Source organism: Elaeis guineensis, chromosome 10 (genome assembly GCF_000442705.2).
Source record: "Elaeis guineensis isolate ETL-2024a chromosome 10, EG11, whole genome shotgun sequence".
NCBI classification, from domain to species: Eukaryota; Viridiplantae; Streptophyta; class Magnoliopsida; order Arecales; family Arecaceae; genus Elaeis; species Elaeis guineensis.
Window position 1 is genome coordinate 32636927 of NC_026002.2, and position 24990 is coordinate 32661916.

Consider the following 24990-nt stretch of genomic DNA (forward strand, 5'->3'; position numbering starts at 1 on the left):
GACATGATTCCCGGAAGACCTGCTTTTCACGAGCATATCGTCCACATAAACTTCCATATTTCGGCCGATTTGCTCCTTGAAGATTTTGTTCACCAGTCGTTGATAGGTTGCACCCGCGTTCTTGAGGCCGAATGGCATAACCCTGTAGCAGTAAAGGCCGCGATTAGTGATAAAAGCAGTCTTTTCTTCATCTTCCGATGTCATTCTAATCTGGTTATAGCCGGAGAATGCGTCCATGAAAGTGAGAAGCTCATGGCCCGAGGTAGCGTCCACCAGTTGGTCGATCCTGGGAAGGGGGTAGCTGTCCTTTGGGCAAGCTTTATTCAGCTTTTTGAAGTCGATATACATCCTCCACTTGCCGTTTGCTTTCTTGACCAAGACAACATTGGAGATCCATTCTGGATAATTGACCTCCTTGATGAATCCGGCCTTGAGAAGTTTATCCACTTCCTCGGCTATCGCCTTCTGCCTCTCCGGGGCATGACTCCGGATTTTTTCTTTTGTTGGCCGATGTTTAGGGTCGACCGCCAGATGATGTTCCATGACTTCCGTCTTAATCCCCGGCATATCCGTCGGGACCCATGCGAAAACGTCCGCATTCCTTCGGAGAAAATCCACGAGATGCATCCGCACCTCCTCCTCCAGGTTGGAGCCAATTAACACCACATGCTCCGCATTCCCATCATTCAAAGGAATTGGTATTAAGTCCTCGATCGGGCCGCCCCTCTCTTCAGTGAGGTCGTCGCGCGCATCCAACCCGTCGACTGGACAGAGGTCCGCTTGATCGCTTCTTTGCAGGGCAATATTGTAGCAGTGCCTGGCCAGCGCTTGGTCTCCCCGAACTTCTCCAATCCCCTTGTCAGTGGGAAACTTCAACTTCAAATGGTAGGTTGAAACAACGGCCCTAAGGGCATTGAGGCCGGGTCGGCCGAGAATTGCATTGTAGGCAGACGGCGCCTTTACCACCAGAAAATTCACCAGGACTCTGGACTGCTTTGGATGCTGACCAGCGGTCACAGTTAGAGCTATCATTCCTTCCGTCGGAACGGCGTCACCAGTAAACCCTATCAGGGGAGAGCACATCGGTCTTAGACGACCGCCAAGAGTGGCCATTCTCGAATAGGCACTGTAGAATAAGATGTCGGCCGAACTTCCGTTGTCGACGAGAATGCGACGGACATCATAATTTGCTATGTTCAAAGAAACTACGACCGCATCGTTATGAGGGAATTGGACTCCCTGGGCGTCTTCTTCAGTGAAGGCTATGGGCTCTTCAACTTTTTGCCGCTTGAGGGGTGCAGCTGATGTGCTGATTGCCTCCGGCCGGGATTCTCCCGAGATGACGTTGACGAAATCCGGCGAAGGCTGGTCATCCGGCCACCCTTTATCATCAACCATAACCGGAGGTAGTTGTGCGGAAACCTTACGGGAGGGCATCGGATGAGAAAAAGAGGATTGGGTGCCGGAAAAGATGGCCGGAAGCGGGTCCGTTGAGCGCTCCTTCAAGAACAAGGGTGCTGCGAAGACAGCCGCCCTTCCTCTAGCGCCAATCCAGTTGGTGCAAAAATCCACCTGTGTCGGAGAAGCTGGAGTTGAGGAAGCCGCGGTCGCCGCCGGGACCTGCAAGGGAAGTCTAAACCGGAGGTGGGGTTGCTCCGGCAAGATCCTCCGACGCTCAAGTCAGTTCTCTGCCTCAACAAGAATGGAGTGCTCGAACGGAGAATTTAGCAGAGTTTTTGAGATAAGACAAAAGAGCTTAAGGAATAACGTATCTGAGTCTCCCTCCTTTTATAGGCGGGGGAAGCAACGGACTGATGGCGACGTCTGCAACCGCCTGGTAGTGGGCCGCCCATGGTCAGGGGAATTGATTGCGAAAGATAGTGGAGCAGATACGTGGCCATCATCATATCCCGCCACATAGGGCCTGCTGCAGGTAGTGGGGCGGCGTCCGTTACTGCTAGTTGTCAGCGAGTAGTGGGATCGTGCAGCACCTGCCGCAGGGAGCGGAGCAGCATCATAGCTGTCGATACAGCCTGTCAGAGAGTAGTGGGATCGTGCCGCACCTGTCGCAGGAGGAGGTGGAGCCGCGTGGAATCCGCTACAGGATCATGGCAGTTATTGTTATCTGCCAGGGGACACAGATCTGTTGATCAAGGCTCGGCAGTGGTCGGAGTTCGGCCTTTGTAGGAGTCCGGGAGGAGTCTGCCTGCGGTTGTAGTCGTTGGTGCCAGGGATGAGGCTCGGCTCCTTTAAGGCTTGGCTCTTTTAAGGCTCGGCTCCTCCTGCAATTGGTACCGAGAGCGGAGCCCGAGCGGAGCTGCAACTGCTGTCGATGGTGGAGTCCGGCTCCCGTAGGAGTCCGGGCGGAGCCGTTTTGCTGTTGATGGAGGAGCCCGGCTCCCGTAGGAGTCCGGGCGGAGCCGTTCTGCTGTTGATGGAGGAGCCCGGCTCCCGTAGGAGTCCGGGCGGAGCCGTTCTGCTGTTGAAGGAGGACCCCGGCTCCCGTAGGAGTCCGGGCAGAGCCGTTCTACTGTTGAAGGAGGAGCCCGGCTCCCGTAGGAGTCCGGGCGGAGCCGTTCTGCTGTCGATTTCGGCTGCGGGTAATTTATACCCAACAGAATCAAAATTTTATATTTATAAGTTAACACATACTAGGTTGACAACGGCATAATTCATGCCTAACATATCGATTCAAATTCATGAATTATATGACGCAAATAAATATTATTTGCCAAATATATTTATAATTTTTGGCTAAAATCTTATAATTATATCATACTTTCATAATACCAGGTGATTAACCTCTAAATATACACTTACAACCTAACCTCGGTATAATCGATGCGAAGGAAGAAAATATCCTTCCTTTCCTAAAATAATAATTATAGACGAAATAGGAAACTTACGCTTGTTATGATAAAAACCGCAAGATGGCAATAAAGTCGAAGCAAATTGGAAAAAGTGGATAGGGGCAGCGAGCGATGCGACCATTTCAAAGCGCTCTTCTCGGCCCCTCTCTCTCGGGGCCTGGAGAAGGAGAGCCGATGGTGATGGGGATGGCGATAGGGATGGCAGCGAGCCTCGCGGGCCTCGCCCTCCTCCTCATGCTCCTCCTCCTCCTCCTCCTCTTCGTCTTGGCCTGCCGCCCGTGGCGCTTCTTCCTCTCCTCCTCCTCCTCCGTCTCCCGCACCGCCATCGCTGCCGTCAAGGCAAGAATGCGCTTCTCCTCCCCTCGATTGGGATTATTATTCCTTGTTCTTGGTTCGATTTTAGCTGGGTTTTGCGAATCTTGTGGCCAATGGCCCATGTCGTGTTTTCTTGATTTATAATCTTTGATTTCGGCTTTCTGATCTAGATAATCCCTATTTCCGTTACCAGTGATGGATAGATTCTGATGCATGCGGTGTTTCTTTAAATTATTCTTTTACTATCTTAAATTTGTATATTTTAATCTCCTATGGACATAATTTTTTTTAAAAAAAAATCTGTGCTGCTATTACTTTAGTGAGGAAAATGATGAAAGGATTCTATTTAGTTGTCGAGGAAATAAAGATTAAGACCTGTGATGCGTGCTCATGATTACATTGCTCTTTTTTGCGTTCTTTTGTTTGATTAGCTCTACAAAAGTGCAAGTGGAATGTAATTAATTTAGCTGACCTTTTCTTTTTATCTAACTTGAAAACTGATTAGTGTTCACTGTTCTATTGCTAAAAATCTTTTATTGGCATTGTCCCTCCTTTTTATATTAGCAAGTAAATAATTATTTATATTATTAGAGAGGTGGAATGCTCAGATTTGATGATAATAAACCGTGCTGGGATGAATTCCTCCAGTCACGCTTTTACCTTCATCTCTGTATGACATCTTTAGTTCCTATGCCCTCATTTTGATTCCGTTCTGTCATGGCAATTTCTTTGATATTTGGCTTCACTCTGTAAGAGCTGCACCTTCACTTGGTATGTATATTCTGAGAACTTTCAACTGAGATCTGCTAGAAGACAATGGTGTTGTCTCCATTGGTAATTCTAGAGAAACTATTGTATCAAGCAAGCACGATGGCTAACCATGAATGTTGCAGTACTCCTTAACTACTGTAATATATTTGCATGTGTTTTTGATTGATCATGTCAAAATCTAAAATCATCTCGTCAAGCCATAACTACCAATTTACTGGTTGTTGGAACTATTCTCAGTTTGATACTCGTGCTTCTAAACAGTAAAGGCCATATATGTGAAATTCAGAATTAATATGAATCATCGGGCTGGTGCAAACATGACATGTATGTAAGAAGAGAAGGATGCTGATGAAGAACAAAATAAATAAGGAACTTGATAAGTTTCAGGTTAATAATGTAAAATGTACCACAGGAAAGTTAAGTTTTGTACTTTACTAATAAAAAGCATAAACTAGCCAAAGCACAATTTAATTTACAACATGCCAGCAACTAAACTACATCAAGTCTAGGACATTTTTGTTATGTCTTATACAATATAGCTTGGTATTTTTCTAAATATTTAATATGTTATCAACAAAAGCCAATACTTGATTTTCACTTAGCGATCAATTGTTTCGAGGATGCAATAGTGTACGACTTTGAGTGTGAAGAGCCATAGTCCCATATATATATATATATATATATATATATGCTAATGATATGATGACACTATGGTCATTATAGTGTTTAGCATATCACATAACACAATCCCCTCTTAAACACCTTGTGGAATCACATTAAGCGAGTTTGACAAGGAGGAATCAGAAGTTTGAATAGCAGGGGACTTCCTGAAAAAAAGTTGACATGTTGCAGGGTAACTGTGGACAAGGTAAAGAGAATGAACTAACAAGTTAACAATGCTGATGCAAACTGTTGAAGGGGATTGGATATATTGTGGAAAACTGTTGTTTTTAAAATGAAAAGAATTAAAACAGGGGAGGAAAATAAGCTATATGCAGTCTATGATGAAAGAATATACTTTCCTAGGATAACAACTCATAAGTACTTCAAAATTCATTTTCTTCCATGGATCCCTGTGTAAAGCTATTAGAAGATTGAGGTAATAATATTTCCTAGTCATAACTCCCAATTATAGTGACCCTAGGTTCCTTTTGTCCCGACCTAGGAAAACAAGAAAGATGATTTAATCAACTGAAAGCTTTACATAATTGTAAAACTGTGAATTTAAATAGATATGGCTTTGGGCTCCTTATTTGGACAACTAGCAATGAATTAAAGTATTTGTATGTCTCTAGAGAGTTTAGCCTAAAAGTAAGTCCAAAAATACAATAGAATTGAAAACTATCATCTGCTACATGATTTGCTTCTATTGTAATGCAGTGCCAGAGCTTGCTATATTAGTGGATTTTGGAAATGCTTTAGTAATTTACTTAAATGTAATGTAACTACAGTTTCAGTTATGCTTTCATGGAAGTATCCTATTTGAATTTGCTGTACATTGACGAAGTATAGTTGTTTTGCTTGTAAAGTTGGCAACTTCTACTTGCTTTGATATGATTCCTATGGATTTGTAGGTGATGCATGGGACACTACTTGAACTTTTCTATTTTTTTAAAGTAGTTATCTTAACTTGAATTTGTGAGAACAAGAAAATAATGATGTGCCTAAAATAGATAATCTTGAAATATTAAAAGTAATGGTTAATGTGGGAAAATTGTTCAGCCAGTGGTTTTATTTTCAAATTAACCTGTATTTTGTTAGTGGTTCTATTATCCAAATTGTTTGTTAATATCGACTTTCTTCTAGAAGGATACCATGATCAAATCACAGTTGTGCATCATCTAGAAGTGCAGACTGCACTTTAATTCCTGGTAGCTTCTTTTGCAGCCTGATGATCTTGACAGACCTCTTTTCGCTGAGAATTTGGATCAACCATCAGAACAAAGCTATGATTTGGTTAGAAGCTACGGTCAGGAGTCGCTCATTCAAATTGATGGAAATACCAGTTCTCCGAGAGCACATGGACGTGTCAGTAAGAAAAGGGTTCAGCCAACTGATTCTTATGGCAGTCAAGGTCTGCCACTTTTCTCCATATCATATTAAGTATCTCATTCTGATGTTTAATCTATTATCTTACAGACTAAGCTATGCCTTAATTGCTCCAGGAGATAGCCTGATTCTTGATGTGGTCACTGAAAGTTCTGACGATTTGCAATTTGGCCAAACACTTAAGCGTACGGTGGTGCCAAATTGGCCTGTTGAGAACATAAAAGATGTTAGGAGGGAATCCAGCTATAATGTGGAATTCATTAGTGACAATGAGAGAAATCTGGCTTCTGCATTCAAGGATATTTCATTTATACGTATACTCATTTCCTTCTCTGTGCTCTGGTTAAATTATTTAATTAAAGCTTACTCTGTTCTAGTGTTGGTTTTTATAAATCATGTCATCCAGTCTTTCTTTCTAAAGTGCAGAAAGCAGTCTGACTCTGGAAGTGATTGCTGGTCCTTCTACCGGGCTAAGCTGTTCTCGACAGTCAGCAAACATTTCTATGCTTCCACTGACCCTTGGAAGGGTTTCCCCAAGCGATTTATTACTGAAGGACTCTGAGGTTTCGGGGAAGCATGCACGTATAAATTGGAACATAAATGTGAGCCTTTTTCTATGACCAATATTTTAGGCTATTTTGTCATCTTTTTTTGATGACTCCTCTTCATCCTGCACCTTTTCTTTCGTTCTTTCTTTCTTCTTCTTTTTTTTTTTTTTACTAATGACCTGTATAAATTGGAACATGAATTTAAGCCTTTGTCTAGGACCAGTTCTTTAGGTTATTTTTGTCCCCCTCCTTTTTTTTTTTTAATGACCTCCTCCTCCTCCTCCTCCTTTTCTTTCCCTTTTTTTCAGAGGATTTCCTCCTACTGTCTTCTTTGAGTGCATACGTTGCTATTGATTTCTTAGGTAGATGTATCATTGATGGTGGCACGCACAATTCTCATGCCACTAAGCATTTCCAACTGAACTCACTTGTGGAACATGGATTTGATTTTCTGAACTCAAAAATGCATGGGGAGCTTCCTGATGAAGTCTTGAGAAATTATCTTTGAGAAATTATCAGGAAACCAGTAAGGAGTGTGGTTAATATGCGAGATAGATGAAAATCATGGATAACTGTTTTCTATGTTCTCATGCATTTCAAACATATTTAATAATCATAGTCTAATGTTAGTAGATCTGTTTCTTGTATCTCATTTGCACTCATTTCTGAATGCATTTGCTGCATTACTGTTTGCAGAAATTAAAATGGGAGCTGGTGGATATGGGTAGCTTGAATGGAACATACCTGAACTCTCAGGTAGTCCACCATCCAGATTTTAACTCTAGACATTGGAGTGAACCTGTTGAGCTGGAAGATGGGGATATTATCACTCTTGGCACTTCTTCGAGATTATCTGTAAGTTGAAATCATATTTTCCTTGGACTGCATTTTTTTTTAAATAACAGTAAATCTTGTCTTATGCATTGTGAAGTAAGATAACTGAATTGCCCTTTAGCTTTTGCATGGCAAACTTGTCATCATTATCTAAATATATCATATATATTTTTGATTTTTTTTGATTTTTTGAGAATCCTTATGTTACTTCTTTTGGAGTATTTGTTCTGAATCCATGAGGAAGTGTCAAAATTCCTGAACTTATAATTCACATGTTTAGAACTTGCTTGATTGCATCTAGGTATTTTGTTTTAATTTCTCTCTTTTTTTGTGCATGTATGCCTCTTGAGCAAACATAGAATCTTTATTCAAAACCCTCTCTTCTTTTCCGATTCTTAAGGACTGTTTCTGATTCTTTGAAGGTCTTCAATGATTTCAGCCTGAATGCATGATTTTAAACTGCATGAATTATATGAAAGACTTTTCAATTGGTCTTTTAGGTTTCATGAAGGTCAGCACTCGTTCCAGATTGCTTGGTTAGAAAGTAGATACCAATTCTCAGAAGGCTAATATCAGCTTAATATCATGTGGTTAAAAGTTTAATCCATCAAAGCTGACATATTGATTGGATGAGTTTTGAGTCTCTGTTGCTGACATTTGAGCTGTTCTTTTCACCACGTACAAATCATGAACATCTGTGATTCGATAGTGTTAAAGCATTACTTCCGTTGTTGCTTGAAACAGGTCAGTTGGCCCATCATGCACTTCGTGTTAGGACCACCATTGTTGAGTGATGTGGAACTGCTGAGCATGCTTTAATATGTTTAGGCATTGAATCATGCAGATGGGTTTGGATTATTGAAATGGTTTTTTATGTTTGGCCTGATAGAATCTGTTTAATTGCTAATCTACATTGTTCCAATTTGTCGAGGGAATTTGGACTGAATTATGTGAAGTGAGAGCTTGCAAAGGTGGGGTTTGAATGTGGACTGTTTAATCTTAACAATAAAAGGTGTTCTTTAGTTGTCAAAATGAGAGGCCTGTATATGGTATCTTGACGTGAAAATTTAGGTGGCAGATCATGTATGTGAGTTGAGATGTTAGCTTTGGATATCTCTGATCCACAATCACAAGTGTTCTACTTTGGAAGGTACAATGGTATGATGGGTCTTCTAGTAGGATCCTAGTGTTAAACTTGATGTGGTGGTTCATGCAGGTCGAAATGGACGATCATAGATTCTGAACAGACAATTTAGCCTTATGCAATGATAATTTAATTTTTTCCAATTCTGCATCATGCTTGACATACAAAATAGTCTTTTTCCCCTCGAAATTTTATACTTTTCGGTTGGTGAAGTAAATAATGGACTTTTACTCAAAATCTGTATGGAATTTGATGTGGTTTTGAGGATGTTTCACTGTTATCAAGCATTATTATTTTATTTCATGCACATGAGGTGCATTGGGCCTGACTGAATATAGAGTGGATGAAATTTTTGAGAAAGAATTTGAAAGCGCAGGGTAACATGGAACTAAGTCTATAATAAGAAATAGTGACAATGAAGGAAAAAGCAACAACTGATGGTCATGGGTTTGTTCTATTCTTGTGCAGGCATTTCTTAGTTTTGTCAAAACAATTTATGTTTCATAAATGGGCACTTCTGTTTCTTCTCTTCATATTGTTTCGCATTCGTATTTCTATCTTATTAGGAAGAAGGAAAAGTGACTTGTAGGATACTTGGTTACCCTTCCCATTTATCATCCTTGTGACAGTGTGGTTAGGTCCTCATGCTAATGCTGAAAGTAACGCTAGCCTTTTGTCATCTCACAGCTATTTTTCTTACTACGTCTTAAAACATCAATTTGGGCAGCAGGATAGTTTTACTTGGTTGATCAAGTGGTTGTTGGTATCAAATTTGCATATTCAAGGCTGTATAGCTGTTAGATTTCCATCCTGAATGCAGTTTGCATTCAACATGTTATTTCGCTTTTTATAGGTTCAAATTTCTCGGCATGTTGAATGTGGTATACCTGTTGGAGTTGGTATAGCATCTGATCCAATGGCCAGGCGCCAAGGGGGAAAGAGGCTTCCAATGGAAGACATGTGCATCTGCCAGTGGCCGCTTCCCAATGTTGAACAGGTTTTTGAATCACCAATCTTGTGCTAGTGTTGAAAAAAAATAATTTGGTCTGATCAAGTTCTTGCAATGCAGTTTGGACTCTTTGGCATTTTTGATGGGCATGGTGGAGTTGGAGCAGCCAAATCTGCAAGCAAGTGTGTGATCTCTTTCCTCTCTTAAATGGATAATTGATGAATACCCTATAAATGTTCAAGGATCTCATTTTTACATGCTGCAATTTACTTGAAGTAGACCTGTATAAACAATCTCTTGTAAACAAAGACACGACTGCACATTTGTTCTTATGTTATCTGTCTTTCATGGGTTCTGATATATTTTGCTTTGTATTATTAAATATTTTTGAGGCTTTCTGTCATATCTCAACAATTATGTAATTGAAAGCAATTTCTATGCTGAGCATATCTTGCTCTGTCAATTTATCTCCCACATTTTCTATGCCTATGTCTGGCTTGTCACATCATTGTTCTTTGGTTTTTCTTATCTGTCCCTTGTTCATTTGTGTCTTGAATGTGGACATAATACACATTTCACTCATCAAACTTCACATAATGTTGTGATTCTCAAGAGTAATGCTGTTGGCTTCTTTACATCCATATTTTGCTGCTTTGACTGCATCTGTTGGCTTTTATATATTTTTTTGCTTATTGGTCCTTGCTAATGTTTCTTATTATTGATGGAATAAAAGATAACTTTATTTTCATATTTCAAGATTTCACCTATATTTCATACAGGTGGTTGCCTTCTCTCTCTCTCCCCCCTCTCCTCTTTTTTGCTTCTTTATATTTGCACGATTTTATTTTGAGCGTACATTCTCAATCTCCCTATGCTAATGAATTATTTTAACGTGCTCTTGAAATGTGAGAAGAATAAGCAACCCCGTTACTTCTAGTGCATCTAAATTGTCTCTTCATTATGGGAAAGGAACAAAATAATACTAAGGGCCCGTTTGGATTCATGGGCCCAAAATCCCATAGGATTCATGGTTTAGGCCTATACAATTGGGAAAAATGAGCTTGATCTAGGCCTGTGTTTAGAAATACCCAGGAGCGTGTGGAGTGGGTCAGCCCCAGTCCCATAGGATAAAAAAGTAATCTTTATGGGACTCGGACCGGCCCACTTCACAGGCTCCTGGGTATTTCTAAATACAGGCCTAGCTCAAGCTCATTTTCCCAATTGTATAGGCCTAAACCATGAATCCTACTGGATTTTGGGCCCATGAATCCAAAGCAGCTCTAAATTGGATTTTGGAGGAAAACTTTAAGATGATATCGGACTAATTATTAGCAGAATAAACATGATATATGGAATACAATTATTAGTGGAAATAGAAATGTAGATGGTGCTGCAGTCAAGAGGTTGACAAGAGATGCTAGAAAGTGATTAATATATGAGATAATGGAGATATAGATAGAGACATGCAATAGAATCAGAGATGGTTGGATGAAGTGGAGAGGTGCTTCTGGGGGTACTGCAAATTGAACATTTGTTGGTACTTAAAAGGAAAAGCTTTAAAATGGCATAAGGCTGGCAATCTTGTATGATTTAGAATGTTGGGTGATAGGAGAGCCAAACAAAACAAGTTAAATGTAGTAGGCATAAGAATATTGAGATGGATGTATTAGAGCTAGAAAGGACAGTATGAAATTAGCATATTAGAGACATGGCACCAATTAAGAACAAAGTGATGGAGATCCAATTAAGATGGTTGGAGATGTACAATAACAAACCAAGGGACATCTAGTAAGGAAACAGTCTTCAACCTTTTGTTAAAGGTTGTAGGAAGAGGAAAGGAAGATCCATGGTAGTAGAGATGGAAAGTGTAAGAGAGGATGTAGAAAAGCTTGGAGTAATGAAAGAGGCAGCTTCAAATGGGAATGCTTGGGGAATGCAGGGTCATAAAGCAGAATGCTTGCAAATGTGAACATGATAGTGTCATGCACCAGGAAAATAACTACCTTAATGAGGATAGTTTCTTGAAGAACCTATGGTTGCTTGCATGAGACTTCACTTAGCATTGACTATGATCTGTATATTCATGTGCATGTGAATGGATTTTCTACTCTAGAGCGCTAGACTTTACGAGCCAAAATGTGAAGGAAATGCCAATTATAGGAGGATATTGTGCTTTTCACAATTTGCAACCCTTGAATACGATACTTCAAATTATGTGCAAAAAACGAGAAAAATGTCCACATTTTTTTAAATCACTCATCTGAAGTTTCTTGATTCTGTCTTAATGCTCTAAAGATGTTTTCTTATATTTTTGGCAAACTCCTTATCTAGGAGGCATAAATATGGATATGGGACATGAATATGATATGTCTAGTATACAGCAACAAATAAATTAATATTTTTCCATGTTTTACAAAGGCTGCTACAGTATGTGGGCTGTCAAGGGGACATATAGTTATGTGCGGTATGTGGGTTGCATGTGGGGGTGCATATGCAGTTAGTATATGTTAACTATATAAAAATAAATAAAATTTAATAAGTATGATAAAGCCATAACAATGATGGTAATGTTTTTTGGATAAATAATATCAACATTATTTATAATAACAACTAATGAATGGTGCTCATCACTTAGTACTTCATATTAATACAGTAGTCATAACATATTGAAATCCACATCAACCAAACCATCAGTAATGACATTCTCTATTTGCACAAGCCACATAAAAGTGAGCTGCATAATGCTTAATGGCAACATATGCAGTAACATGATGCTTATTGGGCCACAAATACAGTCCCTAGTGCCAAGTGGACTGTTTTTTTGGCCCATATGAGGTATGACAGCATATGGTAAATGCATATAGGCGTTGCGGTTCAGTCACAGGATCGCATATGCATATGTGGCCACATATGCAGCCTTATGCACCACATTTTAAAGCACTAATAGTTTTACATATATTCTTAAAAACATCCAACAAGCATGGTTAGTTTATAATAGAACATCATATAACAACATCTAACATCACAGATTATAGCATACTTCATAAAAGCATGGTTCATGGCCCATATAATAACCTAATAGCATACTAGCATAGTTCATGCTGCACGAAGTGGATATAAATAAGTGGACAGCAAACAATTGAATTGAATGTAGCAAACATTCTATATTTTGTTATAGTGGAAATGTACATGCAAAAGTCAGCAAGCTAGGAACATCAAAAAAAAAAAAAAAAAGATGCGAGCACCTAATAGGAGATTATTTAGTACATAATTTGATAATTTGCTAATTCGTAGAAGGCAATTTGGTAATTCATTCTGTCGTAGTTATCTTTTATCTATTTAATTTTGATTAAGAGTACTGCTATTATTTTTTTATGTAGATACCTACAGCCCATAGGTAATCAAACATCATATCCTACAGTCTAGTCATTATTCTTCTCCTTCATGCAAATGTTAGAGTGCGAACATACTAGTGCTAATGACATTTTCTCATGATTTAGCTATTTATTTTCTATTTGCAGAGACTGATAGCTGTTTTTTTTTTTTTTTTTACTTTTGTTTTCTAGAATGCTGCCTGAGAATGTTGCTAAAATTTTATTCCATCCTGAAAGGAGAGAAAGGGTTCTTTCCTGTTGTGATGCTTCAGATGTTCTTAGAGATGCTTTTGCTCTAACAGAAGCTGCTATGCATCATCAGTATGAGGTTTTGTCCCTTCTTATCATATTTTTTTTTCAACTACTGTTTGAGATTAAACAAAATCAAGGCCCAGATTTGATTTTCTAGTAAGTGAAACATAAAGTTACTATTTGGTCTGATACTTATATTTGGTAGAAAATGGTTTTTGAGAAACTTGAAATTAGTATATTGACTATCTAAATTATGATACAGCCATACAGCATTTTGCACTTTGTGTATTTATCTAGTGCCTTCCTCATTGAGATTATTCTCAACGATATCGAAGCATTGGGGAATCAATATTACATGGAGAATGGAACAATCTATTATGCAGGACTTTGTAATTTTTACAATGTGTATAGAAATTAAAGGGTTTGTTTTCTAAACAATATATAATTTAAAGACATATATGGTGTCCCAAAAAATAGAGATCACATCTTTTCCTACTCAAGTGCATTAGATTTTTTATCTTTTTATTTACTTGTATTATAAAGCACATACTTTACAAAAGATTATTTAAGGCCACATAATACTTGCTAAGCAAGCACATGCATATTAAACAAAAGAGACTTGCTTTGGTGACACCCTTAGAAGAATTCCAAACCCCGATTATCATTATCTTGCCGAAACATTCAACAATTCTTTTTTAATGTAACTTTAAATTTGTATCTTTTGTTTGACATTTAGAATACTAGGATGATGATATCGACGGTCTTAGGGAATTTAAGTCAAGGTCAGGTAATAAAAGGGTGATACATGGTAAGGAGGCCTGTATGAAAGAAGATTACTAGATTTGCAGAAACTTTCTCTGGGGTGTGCTTATGATCTAGGAGGACAGCATCCCTAAGTGTTTCAGCTATCTGGAGATGGGATACTTGAATTTTGGAGATAATAATATGGTCTTTGTAAGGTACAATGTTTAGAGTCTTAAATGCTCATGAGAGCTAATATTTAGCAGAAGCATCATCAGCCATGTTTAATGTCTTTTTGGCTATTTCAATGTTTTTCCACTTTTCTTTGAAAAGGATTCCTGAACTTTGATGGAGGCCTCAATAATCTCACTGAGAAAATAGAGTTGTTTTAACTTACTGCCAGAACACCTTTTTACTTGGTGAAGTAATCATTGGGAGCTACCTTGTTCTCAAGTCGTATGGGTTCCCATCGTTAATTATTGTGTATTCTCTTACAATTGTGCAGAAAATGATTAGATCTGTTTGATTTCGAAAATCAAGCGACAATGTTACTTATAATTTTATAGAATAAGGTGTGTTATTGTTATTGTTGTTGTTGTTGTTGTTATTGTTATTATATATTTCAGTCTCTAGTGAGCTATACCACTTTTAAATTTTCATTCCTGGTCACCAAACATTGGATGCATATGTAAACATTATCATGCCCAGAGTACGTAATCTTGTTGGGTTCAGTTAGCTATGTTTCCATTTCCTGAATTCCATTTTTAGAAAGCAGAAATACAATAGCAGTAGCCTTGAACAAATTTGATAAACCTAGTTTTGTTTTTCTTTCAGAAAAATCAAAATTCAATGTTGGAAATTTTAGATTTTCTGTTAGCAGGTCCGTTCCATAAATGCAAAATAAGTATCGTATAATGAGCCAAAAGTGAGTTATAAGTATCAGATATATTATTTTGGTTTGGTATGTCTAGTACTTTATAAATTTTTTTAGATTTAACTGTAGATTGAACTTTTTAGCCAGTGCCCAAACTCCTTGAGCATCCTTATTGAATGGAATTGATACCCACCTTCCTGTTGGTAAGATAGGTTATAATACCTGATTACAGTACAAGCACAATTGTATTTTTAATGAATGCTTACCATATCAAACCAGAGCTTCAATTTTTCACTTGCGATGCTAGAGCTATGTCTCGGAATAATGTGGAAAATTATTCCCCATTTGAATGTATTCATAAAAGTTGTTGTCTTACTAGTCAAACAAGCTCTTGTGCTTTTTACATACATGTTTGGAGTATCAACTGTGACTACCGTATTCTGCAGTTGGCATGCAACTTTACTTTCCAATTTAGCCATTGGCATCCCCAGCATTAGATCTCTAGGAATCATGTCATTGTTCTTCCACATAACTGAGCTTTACATGTTGTAAATTGGAGAATAACAATTAGTAGGGAAACAATTGTATATGAATAGCAATGCTCAATGTTGCTTAGTGTATTTCTTGGCTGAGGATGTGTTTGATATGTTGGTGGTGCAAATATTTTTCAGCTGTTTATATGACCAGCCCAATTGAATAGTCTAATTGATCAACCTAACACAAATCTTGGAGGAACAGTTCTCCTACTTTGACAACTAGCTACTTTGTGGGGGTAATATCTGTTCTACTTTATCATAATTGTTAATCTTTTCAGGGTTGTACTGCAACAATTCTTTTGATTTGGCTTGATCACAAGAAAGAATTTTTTGCACAATGTGCAAACGTCGGCGATTCAGCTTGTATCATGAAGTATGTTTTCTTCACAGTTCTCTTTGTTCATTATAGATTAAGCTAGTTAATCGCAGTTGACTTATAATATTATAAAATTCTGTTAACATTTTTTTCATTGGTTATTGATAATGTTAGTGATAGAGCCATTCTCTTTATTGGTTCTCAGAATAGCTTATTATAATTAGTATCTCATAAGATCTGGAGAAATCGCATGAGAACTATTCATAATTTTTTTCGACAAAGTGGAATGAGAAGAGTGTTGTTGAATTCTTTTAAGTCAAATTTTGCATGATGTTGAATGACTAAGTAGATAGGATGTTGCACCTAGACAGTTTTTCAATATGCTGCTCAACACACCGTACAAGGCAACTTTCTTAACGTCCACAAAATAAACTCTGGAGATATTCTTCCATGCGCAGTCCATGCTTTCGTAAGAAATTCAATGATATGGCGCAAAAATGTGAAGAATAAATGAATAATGAGGAAGTTCAGCAACAAAGTCCTCAATCCTCTCTCTCTCTCTCTCGTTGTGGGGATCAGAGGCATGGAATCATTAATAGGAAGTTAAAGAATGTACTCTACCTTCAAGATGAGGAAGCTTGCTGCTTGCAGATAACTGATTTCTCAAGAATGTGCCTGTTCTAGGTAAAATTTAAAATAAACATGGATCTTTTGCAAATTGAACAATGCAGAAGCAATAGACATTTGGGAATCCTTATTAGGCTATATGACCTCTTAAATTTCCCTCTCAAATAATATGTTGGATTAATGAATTTGTTGTACTCTTGGTTGCATTAATGCAATACTTTGCATTGGTTAATGGGCATTCAAGGTGGTTAAAGGGGCAATCAAGGTGTTATTACTACATTGTCCTTAGAATGATCATAGAAGTCCTTACTGCTTAGCAGATGTCTTGGTTGCAGACTTTTAGCTGATAGATCGTGAGCTCGGACTATCATGTTGAGCAGGGAAATGTAAAGACACCTACACACTTTTGATTAACCTTCACTGCTTTGAAATCGGACTACCAATGCAATACTTTTATCGAATATCGATAAAAAAAAAATTGCTAATGAGAACCATGATTAATGTTAAATCAGAACCAGTGAAATTGAGTTTGCTAGAGCAGTATAGCAGAAGAATACGAAGTTTGTTATTGCACACCCATACATGACAAGTAATTGAACTGACATGGGTTTCTGATTGGACCATCGGTTCCATGGGGTGTTGTCCCTTTGATAGCTTTCTTTATTCATCCTGTTGTCAATTCTGCTGGTCAGTCTTTCAAATTCCTTGGTGTCATTATTAATGAATTTGAGTTAACAGTCCAGTATGTGTTTTCTCAGAAAAAAGAAGGGAAGCTGTTGGTATTGTGTTCATCATTGTCCTTATCACCAGTTTTTACTGACCAATATGCTTTGTTCATGCCAGTGTTGATGGCAAGCAGATTGCTATGACAGAAGATCACAGAGTAACTAGTCAGTCTGAAAGAACTCGCTTGATTAAAGCAGGAAAACCATTGAAAGATGGTGAAGGACGCCTTTGTGGTATTGTCTTGGCTTCCTACCGTAATGCCTCTATTGCAAACATTTGTAACCTCGCCATTGAGTCAAAAACTGTTATTGGTTATAAGAAAGGTTTATCTAATATTTTCATATGTACTTCTATAGGATTAAACATTAGTCGAATGCTTGGAGACAAGTTCCTGAAGGAGCAAGACATGCGCTTTAGCGCAGAGCCTTTTGTCAGCCAAGTTGTGCAGATCACCAAAACATGCATGGCTTTTGGTTTGATGGCAAGGTAGTTTCTGTTGTTCTTTTCAGATGACATATGCGTGTCTCCTGAATTCTTGGTGACATTGATTCATTTTCTTTTTCTCCCAATCAATGTAGTGATGGACTATGGGATGTTATTAGCACAAAAAGGGCAGTGCAGCTTGTCCTTCAGGTATCGTGATGTTAGAGAGTTTGCTTAGGTTCAGCTAATCTTCCACACTTTTTTTTTTGAGTGACTTTCTACGCATTCTGATCCTTATCATATTGTTCACATGTGAACTTCGCAGATGAAGGAGAGATACAATGCTAGCGATGAGAATTCAGCTAATAGGATAGCAAATGATGTATTAAATGAAGCGAGAACTTTGCGAACAAAGGATAACACATCTGTAATTTTCTTGGACTTTGATACCCTGAGAACAGATTCTTGTAGAATTGATTTGTAAGTTTCATTTTAGAGATCCATGCAGTTTGCTGCCTATGTCCCAGTCAACTTTCTTCTCAACTTTCTTTTGGTTACCAATGGTTTCGGATCTTTATGCAAATGTTTCTGGAGTGTTGTGCATGAGAAGGTACCTGCTTAGCCTGCTGCTCAAGTATTTTGGTGGTTGCACCAGCTCAAGTTCATGTCCCAAAAGTTTCAGGCCAGCTAATGTCTTGTTTGCATTTGCTGAGAACAAGTCCCAGATACCGCCTCAAATGGGACTGAAAATGCAAATAATTGGAAGATTTTTGTGAAATGATTTTCTCCTGTCCGCAAATGATCATGAGCACTACCATATTAACATACAATATTATGCTCCAATTATTGTGAACTGTGCAGAAAAGTTTCCTTTTCCCTTTTTTTTTTCTGAGAACCTACCAGAAAGGCTTCTGCGCACAACCAAAAGACGCTAGAGTCGCAGGAGACATCTAGACTAGAAATGAATTTTGTTTTTATTTATTTATTTATTTTAATGAGTGGGGTTTAGATGTTATTTACTTATCCAAGTGCAGATTTTTTTTTTCCCCTCTGGAGATGCATCATCTGAGAAGTGAACCCATAATTTCCGGTGCTGTTAGTTAAGAGGTATGACCACTAGAACGAGATGCATCGCAAAAATTAAAATCAAAATCAAGTAACTGATGCTGCTCGCTGGATGGTGTTATTCGAGACCCCTTTTTTTTTTTTTGTTTTTTCCAAAACCCACTGGTGGAGCGGCAAAGGCTTGAGATACATGTATGTATGTCTGTGCGTGCGTTTTTGGGAGGGGATGGAAGTCCTCCAAATCTTTTTCTATAGAGGCTTATGGGTTAAAAGCAAGATACTCTACGCATGTTGTATGGAATTGCGCCTGCATTTCGAATCATAGTAATATTAATTTTATATGTTCCAAATTGCTCAAATAGATCGGAAGATGCCCATGTGACAGCTGATGTGGTGGTTGCTGTGTTCAGATGCAAAAAAAAAAAAATATCGAGGAGATTTCCTTATGATGCTACCATCTCGTTAGCAACAACACTTTATTTTATGATGCTACCATCTCGTTAGCATCAACACTTCATTTTTTATCTGAGTAATATTTTATCCGCATTTCAAGCCTCTCTCATGAAAAACGTGTGCTAACATTAACGCTTTGCTCCGCATCTCATTCGACGGTGTGCGAGGCTTGCCGCCACAGTGACGGCAGCCTTGACCAAGGTCCCACCTTCAAAAGATTATACTTCTATTTATCAAAAAAGGGAAAAAGATTACACTTCTCTGATTAAAGCCAAATGTGTTTAAAAAACACCCCGGCCACACCTTAAAAACATTGTCCTACGACAATTTAAGACCATGATACATATTTCAGGATGAAGAATCACCATTAGGTTAACCGTCAGCTACATATGACCGCAGAAAAATAATTACAAATGATTATATGGATCCTAAATTCCTAATTTGATTTAGTGTCTAGCAAAAATCAACACAATTCTTTTCTTCATGTTGCTGCAAATTAAAAATGATGGAGACAAAAACAATTTAAAACATTTCGACAAAGTAGATCCAACACTTAACAAAAAAACTCAAATTTACAGAAGGCTTTACTGCAAACCAGGCTTCCCAAACAATACGGCTGCTGTATTTATTATTCCTCATTTCTCAATCGTGTAGAGACAATGGTGCCATTTCTTTTTGGATTAAACATCACAGACATCAGTTTTCTATTTACCAAGTTTGACTTTTTGATTTCCTATTGCTCCTATATGTGCTACATTTGTAGCCTGTATCAACAAGCCCCATCAAAATCTGGCACCGGCTCTTGTATGTATAATATGCCTCCAGCCATAAAAGGCTTTGAAAGATTTACATCAGCACTTTCTTGCAGAACTGCAGTGCAAATTAATCAGCAATGAGCCTAGCATGTTTACCAGGCCAGCTTTACCATGGTGTTACTGAAAGCAGTAACATTTCGATAGATCATCGATTCCCATCTGATAAAGAGTGCATATAGTAGCTCATTCCATGCATCAGGAACCCCAGGTAAGCACCAGTGGCTGCAGTCCTGCCTGTGGAGAGGGGCGGGACCTGATCGACCGAGGTAAAAAATGGACAAATGGCCATCACTCCTTCGAGCTGTCATCTGGGTGACATTCAGCACATCCAACTCTAGGAGCCGAGTCTCGGCAGAATTCTCCAAAGACACATTTCTGAATGGTTCCAGCAGATGAGCCCACTCTTTTAGCGATATCTGTGAAGTACCCAACTCTGGAAATTTCTCCACATGACAGCTTCCTCCTGTCTTCCAGTCCCCGCCTCTGTGAAATAAAATGTGCAACCAAACAGTTTATCAGGACTCCAGGATCAGTGAATGCTAATAGTACAGTTTTATACAATGGATGTTTTGTTTTCTGGCAGTTTTGCAGAGATAGAAGTTCGGTTACTGGAGAGAATATTATCTTTCTAAAAAATTTGATGAAAAGCATTTGCTCATGGATTCACGCATATATCATGAAGATATATGACCTGGATTTAGTTTTTACTTTTATGGTGACCTGTTTTGAACTAGACAATCCCAGATTCCCAGCTGAAACAACATCAATAAGAGAATGTGTTTCTTTTGAAGACTTGTTCCTGTTGGTGCAGTCTAAGAAAATTTAATGAGCATACAGCATTTAAAAATTATTCAATTTGATTGCAGAATCCTATACACACAACCTGCAGGTGTTCTCATTTTAACTTGATAAATTGATTAAAGTTTCTTTCAAATACTATAGCAATGTGTTGATAATCACATGCTTTTTTCTAAAAAAAAAATTAGGTTTTTACATACAAATGGACCACAATGGCATTGCAAAGATGGTCACGATCCCTAAGGACTCAACACATATCCTGATATTTTTGAGCTTTGAGAAATTTATATTACGTATGACAAGTAATTTGATGAGAAATCAAACTCCAACAGCAAAAGTTTGTGCATCATCTAATTAAAACTTTGGAAGATTCCTAATTTGGGATCTCTCTCTCTCTCTCTCTCTCTCTCTCTCTCACACACACACACACACACACACACACAACACTAACAGTTCGGGTATAACTAACATATCTTTGCCCCGTGGTTTGGAGCAGAATGGATGATGCAGGAAGATGATTCACACTGTTCACAATGTTTAAACTCCTAAGCACAATTGATTAAAATGAAGTGATCTCTAAACTTTCTGACCATAGATTAGAACAAATCCTATATTGTATTTTGAAAGTCATTCATCTTCAGATCTCTAGACGCACATCAGAGGTTCCAAGCCATTTAATTTTTTAACTTCCAGGCATTGACAATATAAATCATTACGTGACAGGCTATCCAAGTAAATCTCCCATTCATTATGCTATATATTTTAAAACACACAGACCAAAGTATAGTGCTTTAGAATTTATTCTAGACAATAGATAAATCATGGATAAAAAAACTTATAATCATCTCCTCCAGAAATACTGTTATAAATTGATCCTAGGTATAAGGTCTCCAAAACATTCCAATTTAAAGCATGTTGGAGAATCTAAACCATGATAAATGGTGTGGTCATCCAATTAATTTTCGCACCATGTATATTGGCTCCAGGTTATGTTCTGGTAACACTAAAGCCATAATGCACATATACATGTTTGCTTTTTTTTTGGTAAGAACAAAATAGTCTAATTTAACTGAGAATTTGTTCTACAAGTTGCTGAAAATTTGATAAACTGATTACATTGCCAGAGCAATGCAACATTTAATTGTTTAAATAGTTTGACACCTTTTATAACAGTCTCAAATCGCCAAACAAAGAAGTTTAGTAAAATGCAGGGTTATACTGGCTATGATATCTGAATCACTTAAAGACTTTCAAACATTCACTGCACTTCGAAAAAAAAAAGATTTTGAGGAGATGAAGAGTTCATTTTTCTCATATTTCACTGACCAAGATGTATTATCAATAATAGGAGAATTATAACCCCTGACAGACAAAATAAATGACAATAAAATGGTCATATGATGGAGAATTATCAGAACAAAATAAACCAAAGAGCACAATTAACACATCTGTTATAAATTTAATGGGAAAGAATAAAAATAAACTAATCTTCATGCACACAAACCTGAAATGGACAGGAGCATATGTGCGAAAGATGACCTGGCTCCTACTCCTATCGACCTCTCTGTCAATCCAGTTAAACAATGTCTTAATCGCTCTTTGATATGCTGTATGCACACTCATTTTCATCTTTACCTTGTTTCCTTCTTGGAAATAGCACCCTCTGAATTAAAGGAAAAAGAAAGCAGAAGTCAAGCGCACAGATATTACTTTCCACTCAACTCCATAAAGAAAGAACACTCTTTCAATCCAGTGAAAATGAGGGAAAGGAAAATGAAAACAGCGGCTTCTATCTTTTGATCTAGGCATAATCCAGCCTCATTACTTCACCATATTCACTCCTTTCCCTCAGTTTCCTATTATCGAAAAATGGTCCTACTTTTCCCATCACAGGATACTGTTAAGAATCTACAAACAGGGAATGGAGATATAACTATATAACTACCCTCTGATAGTCTTCTCATAGTTCCACCAATGCCCAGTGTTGAAGATCAGCACATCAGCATCCTTCCATCGGGTGGACATCCAATCCAACATGTCCAATTTAAGTGTTGCCTTTACCTCCGCTGGCACTCCAGCCGGGGGGCGGCTCTGGAGCACCAAAAACGGGGCTCTGTAATACTCTACAGTGCAGTTGTAGTCCCTGAACTTGAAAACCAAGAAGCCCTTGTGCTTCGTAATTGGGTTACCGTTCACTTCATAGATCGAGCTCTTGTCAGGAACAGCCACGGAAAGCATGCAAAGGAGGGACTCCCACTGGTTCCTTCCAATTGAGTCACCCACAAATACCAGCCGTCTGTTTCGCAGCTTCTCGAGCATCTTCTCGGCATCAAATCTTAACCATAAAAATAGAATGAAACAAGTTAAAAAGACACCATATCTTCAGCACTTCTCTAAATTAACTGAGATCTGAAAGCCAAGATAGAAAAATGGTGTTTGGTGCAACAATCTCCTTGTTTTGCTTAAAATGTTATATATTACACCATCAATGAAAAGGGAGATATTAAACCAACATATTTATAATAAATAAAGAATGATAAAGAAAAAGAAAAATACAAACTCAATTGAAATAGATATGGTTAAAATAAATGAGAGACAAATAAAATACTTATTTCCAAGATGGCAACACTTATCACTATATGATTGAACTAATTTTATCATACAATACCCAGAAACATCAAGGGAAAAGATGATCACACTCTAATTCATAAGTAGAGAGACAAGTAGCAATCAATTAAACAAGCGTTTTCCAAAAATACTGAGGGTAGTTTCAAAAGCAATCAACATGGGAGCAGCCAGTCAGAGGAAATGGTCCAACAAAAATGGTTCAAATAAAAAGGTAAAACGTTAGTAACGGATCCTATTAGAAATTAAGCCAAAACTAACAGAAAATAAATAACAAATACTCCAAAGTTTTAAAGAGAGTAATGGATAAAATCCAAAATTTCAAGAAAAAATATAAACTATAAAAGATGGTCAAACAACCCAGAAACATGAGAACGGCCAATTGGCAAACCTTAAGCTAGCTCCAATATAAGTATATGCAGTTAAGAGTAAATATAGAGGTTTTTAATTCAGCAAATTATAAAATGATTTGGATGTCTCGAGATTCCACAAATATGTCCAAAGAACCACATGAAATCCCAGATTTAAGGGAAGCAGACCAAGTTTATGCAATTAAACATCCCAGCTCCCTCGGTCTCATAAAATTAATGTGGTACCAACGAATTCCTCTTAGACAAACCATTGAATTCCAAAAGAACAAGTTAACGACTCCTTGTATTTCCCCAAACCCAGAAACCAAGCAAAAAGAGATTCTTTTAAGTAGAAATTACCAGGTAAATCACCAAAACCATATTCTCCTACCCAAAAGCTGGGAATCTAATGCCAAAAACAAAAAGAAGAGAAAAAGAGCTTGAGAGGCAAAAAAAAAAAAGAACAAAGGAAAAGAGATTAAAAAGGCACAGAAAGAAAAAAAAGAGAGGAAGTTAGAGAGAAGAATAAGAATAGAACCTGGGGAGATCGCACCGTGCCGGTTGCCACCGCCACTTGGTGTAGAAGCGATCGCTCCTCCCATTCTCCGAGCACCGAAACCCCTCATCCAAGAACCCGCAATCCCTCGACTCATAAAGCGGATAGCTTTCGTCCCAAACCCACTCCCCCTCGAACCAATCGCACTCCCCTCCGCCAGCGCCGCCGCCGCCGCCTTTGCTCCGGCCAATATCCACCCCTAGTTCCCAGACAACCTTCTCTCCGCCGCCGCCTTCTTCTTTTCTCCGGCCAATCTCCGCCCCGAGTCCCCAGACGCTCTTCTCTCCGCCACCGCCACCGGTGACGGCGGCCGCCATGCGGTCGCCTCCGCCGCTGGAGGCGGCCGCCATGCGGTCAGGCCGCGCCAGGCCTCCGCAGTTCGAGTAGAAGAAGTAGAAGATAAGAAGGAAGAAGACGGCGGTGAAGGCGAAGAAGCCGAGCACGCCCACCTGCTCGAAGGTCTTCACCCGCCGCCCCAGCCGCCGGAGCGCCTCCATACCTCCACCTTCCTCCCCTCCGCCGCCCCTCCTCTTCGCCGGCGATCTCGGCAGCGCCGGCGATGCATTCCTCGTCAACCCCGAGACCGAGACCGCCATTAAAAGAGCCTCCTTTCTCCTCCTCCTCCTCCTCCTACAATTACTATTTGCAAAGAATAGCTTTTCAAAAAGCAATGGATAGCTTTTCAAAGAGCAATGGAATTTACGGCATGAAATTAATAAAAGAAAAGAAATTTGTGGTGATCATATCAAACGGGTTGAGGATATGGAAGGAAAGGTATAAGCAAGGATGAAGGAATGGAAAAAGAAAGCCCGGGATTTTTGCTTACCCAAAAAAACTGTAGATTTTTTCAAATATTTTAAAATTTAAATTAGAATTTTATTTTATTAATACTTGGGTTTTATTTAACAACAAAATTTCGAATTAGAATCTAACGGTACGAGGGAGGGAGGGAGGGTGAAAGGCTGGTCATTGTCAGCAA

General features: G+C 38.6%; 2 protein-coding genes across 2 annotated transcripts; one reads left to right on the forward strand and one right to left on the reverse strand.

Annotated features, from left to right (window-relative positions):
* Nucleotides 1-2943: 2943 nt before the first annotated feature.
* Nucleotides 2944-17892, forward strand: LOC105052723 (protein phosphatase 2C 70). Its single transcript, XM_010933646.4, has 13 exons — nt 2944-3209; nt 5844-6030; nt 6122-6319; nt 6432-6607; nt 7250-7408; nt 9385-9528; nt 9601-9662; nt 13047-13182; nt 15536-15630; nt 17044-17159; nt 17283-17412; nt 17505-17559; nt 17675-17892. Exons 1-13 carry the CDS (start codon nt 2982-2984, stop codon nt 17831-17833), a joined length of 1845 nt encoding a protein of 614 aa, XP_010931948.1. The 5' UTR covers nt 2944-2981; the 3' UTR covers nt 17834-17892.
* A 1575-nt stretch (nt 17893-19467) lies between these two features.
* LOC105052724 (protein trichome birefringence-like 11) lies at nt 19468-24785 on the reverse strand. The gene is made up of 4 exons (XM_010933648.4): nt 23994-24785; nt 22426-22815; nt 21985-22143; nt 19468-20165 (listed from the first exon to the last, which is right to left on the reverse strand). Exons 1-4 carry the CDS (start codon nt 24605-24607, stop codon nt 19775-19777), a joined length of 1554 nt encoding a protein of 517 aa, XP_010931950.1. The 5' UTR covers nt 24608-24785; the 3' UTR covers nt 19468-19774.
* Nucleotides 24786-24990: the final 205 nt, after the last annotated feature.

Bases quoted from the DNA above. Each gene is read 5' to 3' on its own strand.
- LOC105052724 (XM_010933648.4), bottom strand. From the start codon at position 24,607: ATGGCGGTCTCGGTCTCGGGGTTGACGAGGAATGCATCGCCGGCGCTG. The intron at 22,816-23,993 runs GTTCTATTCTTA...TTTATGGTTAAG, and splicing joins GCACGGTGCGATCTCCCCAG to ATTTGATGCCGAGAAGATGC. The intron at 20,166-21,984 runs GTTTGTGTGCAT...TTTATTTCACAG, and splicing joins TATGCTCCTGTCCATTTCAG to AGGCGGGGACTGGAAGACAG.
- LOC105052723 (XM_010933646.4), top strand. From the start codon at position 2,982: ATGCGACCATTTCAAAGCGCTCTTCTCGGCCCCTCTCTCTCGGGGCCT. The intron at 6,031-6,121 runs GTCTGCCACTTT...TAATTGCTCCAG, and splicing joins TGATTCTTATGGCAGTCAAG to GAGATAGCCTGATTCTTGAT. The intron at 9,663-13,046 runs GTGTGTGATCTC...TTTGTTTTCTAG, and splicing joins GCAGCCAAATCTGCAAGCAA to AATGCTGCCTGAGAATGTTG.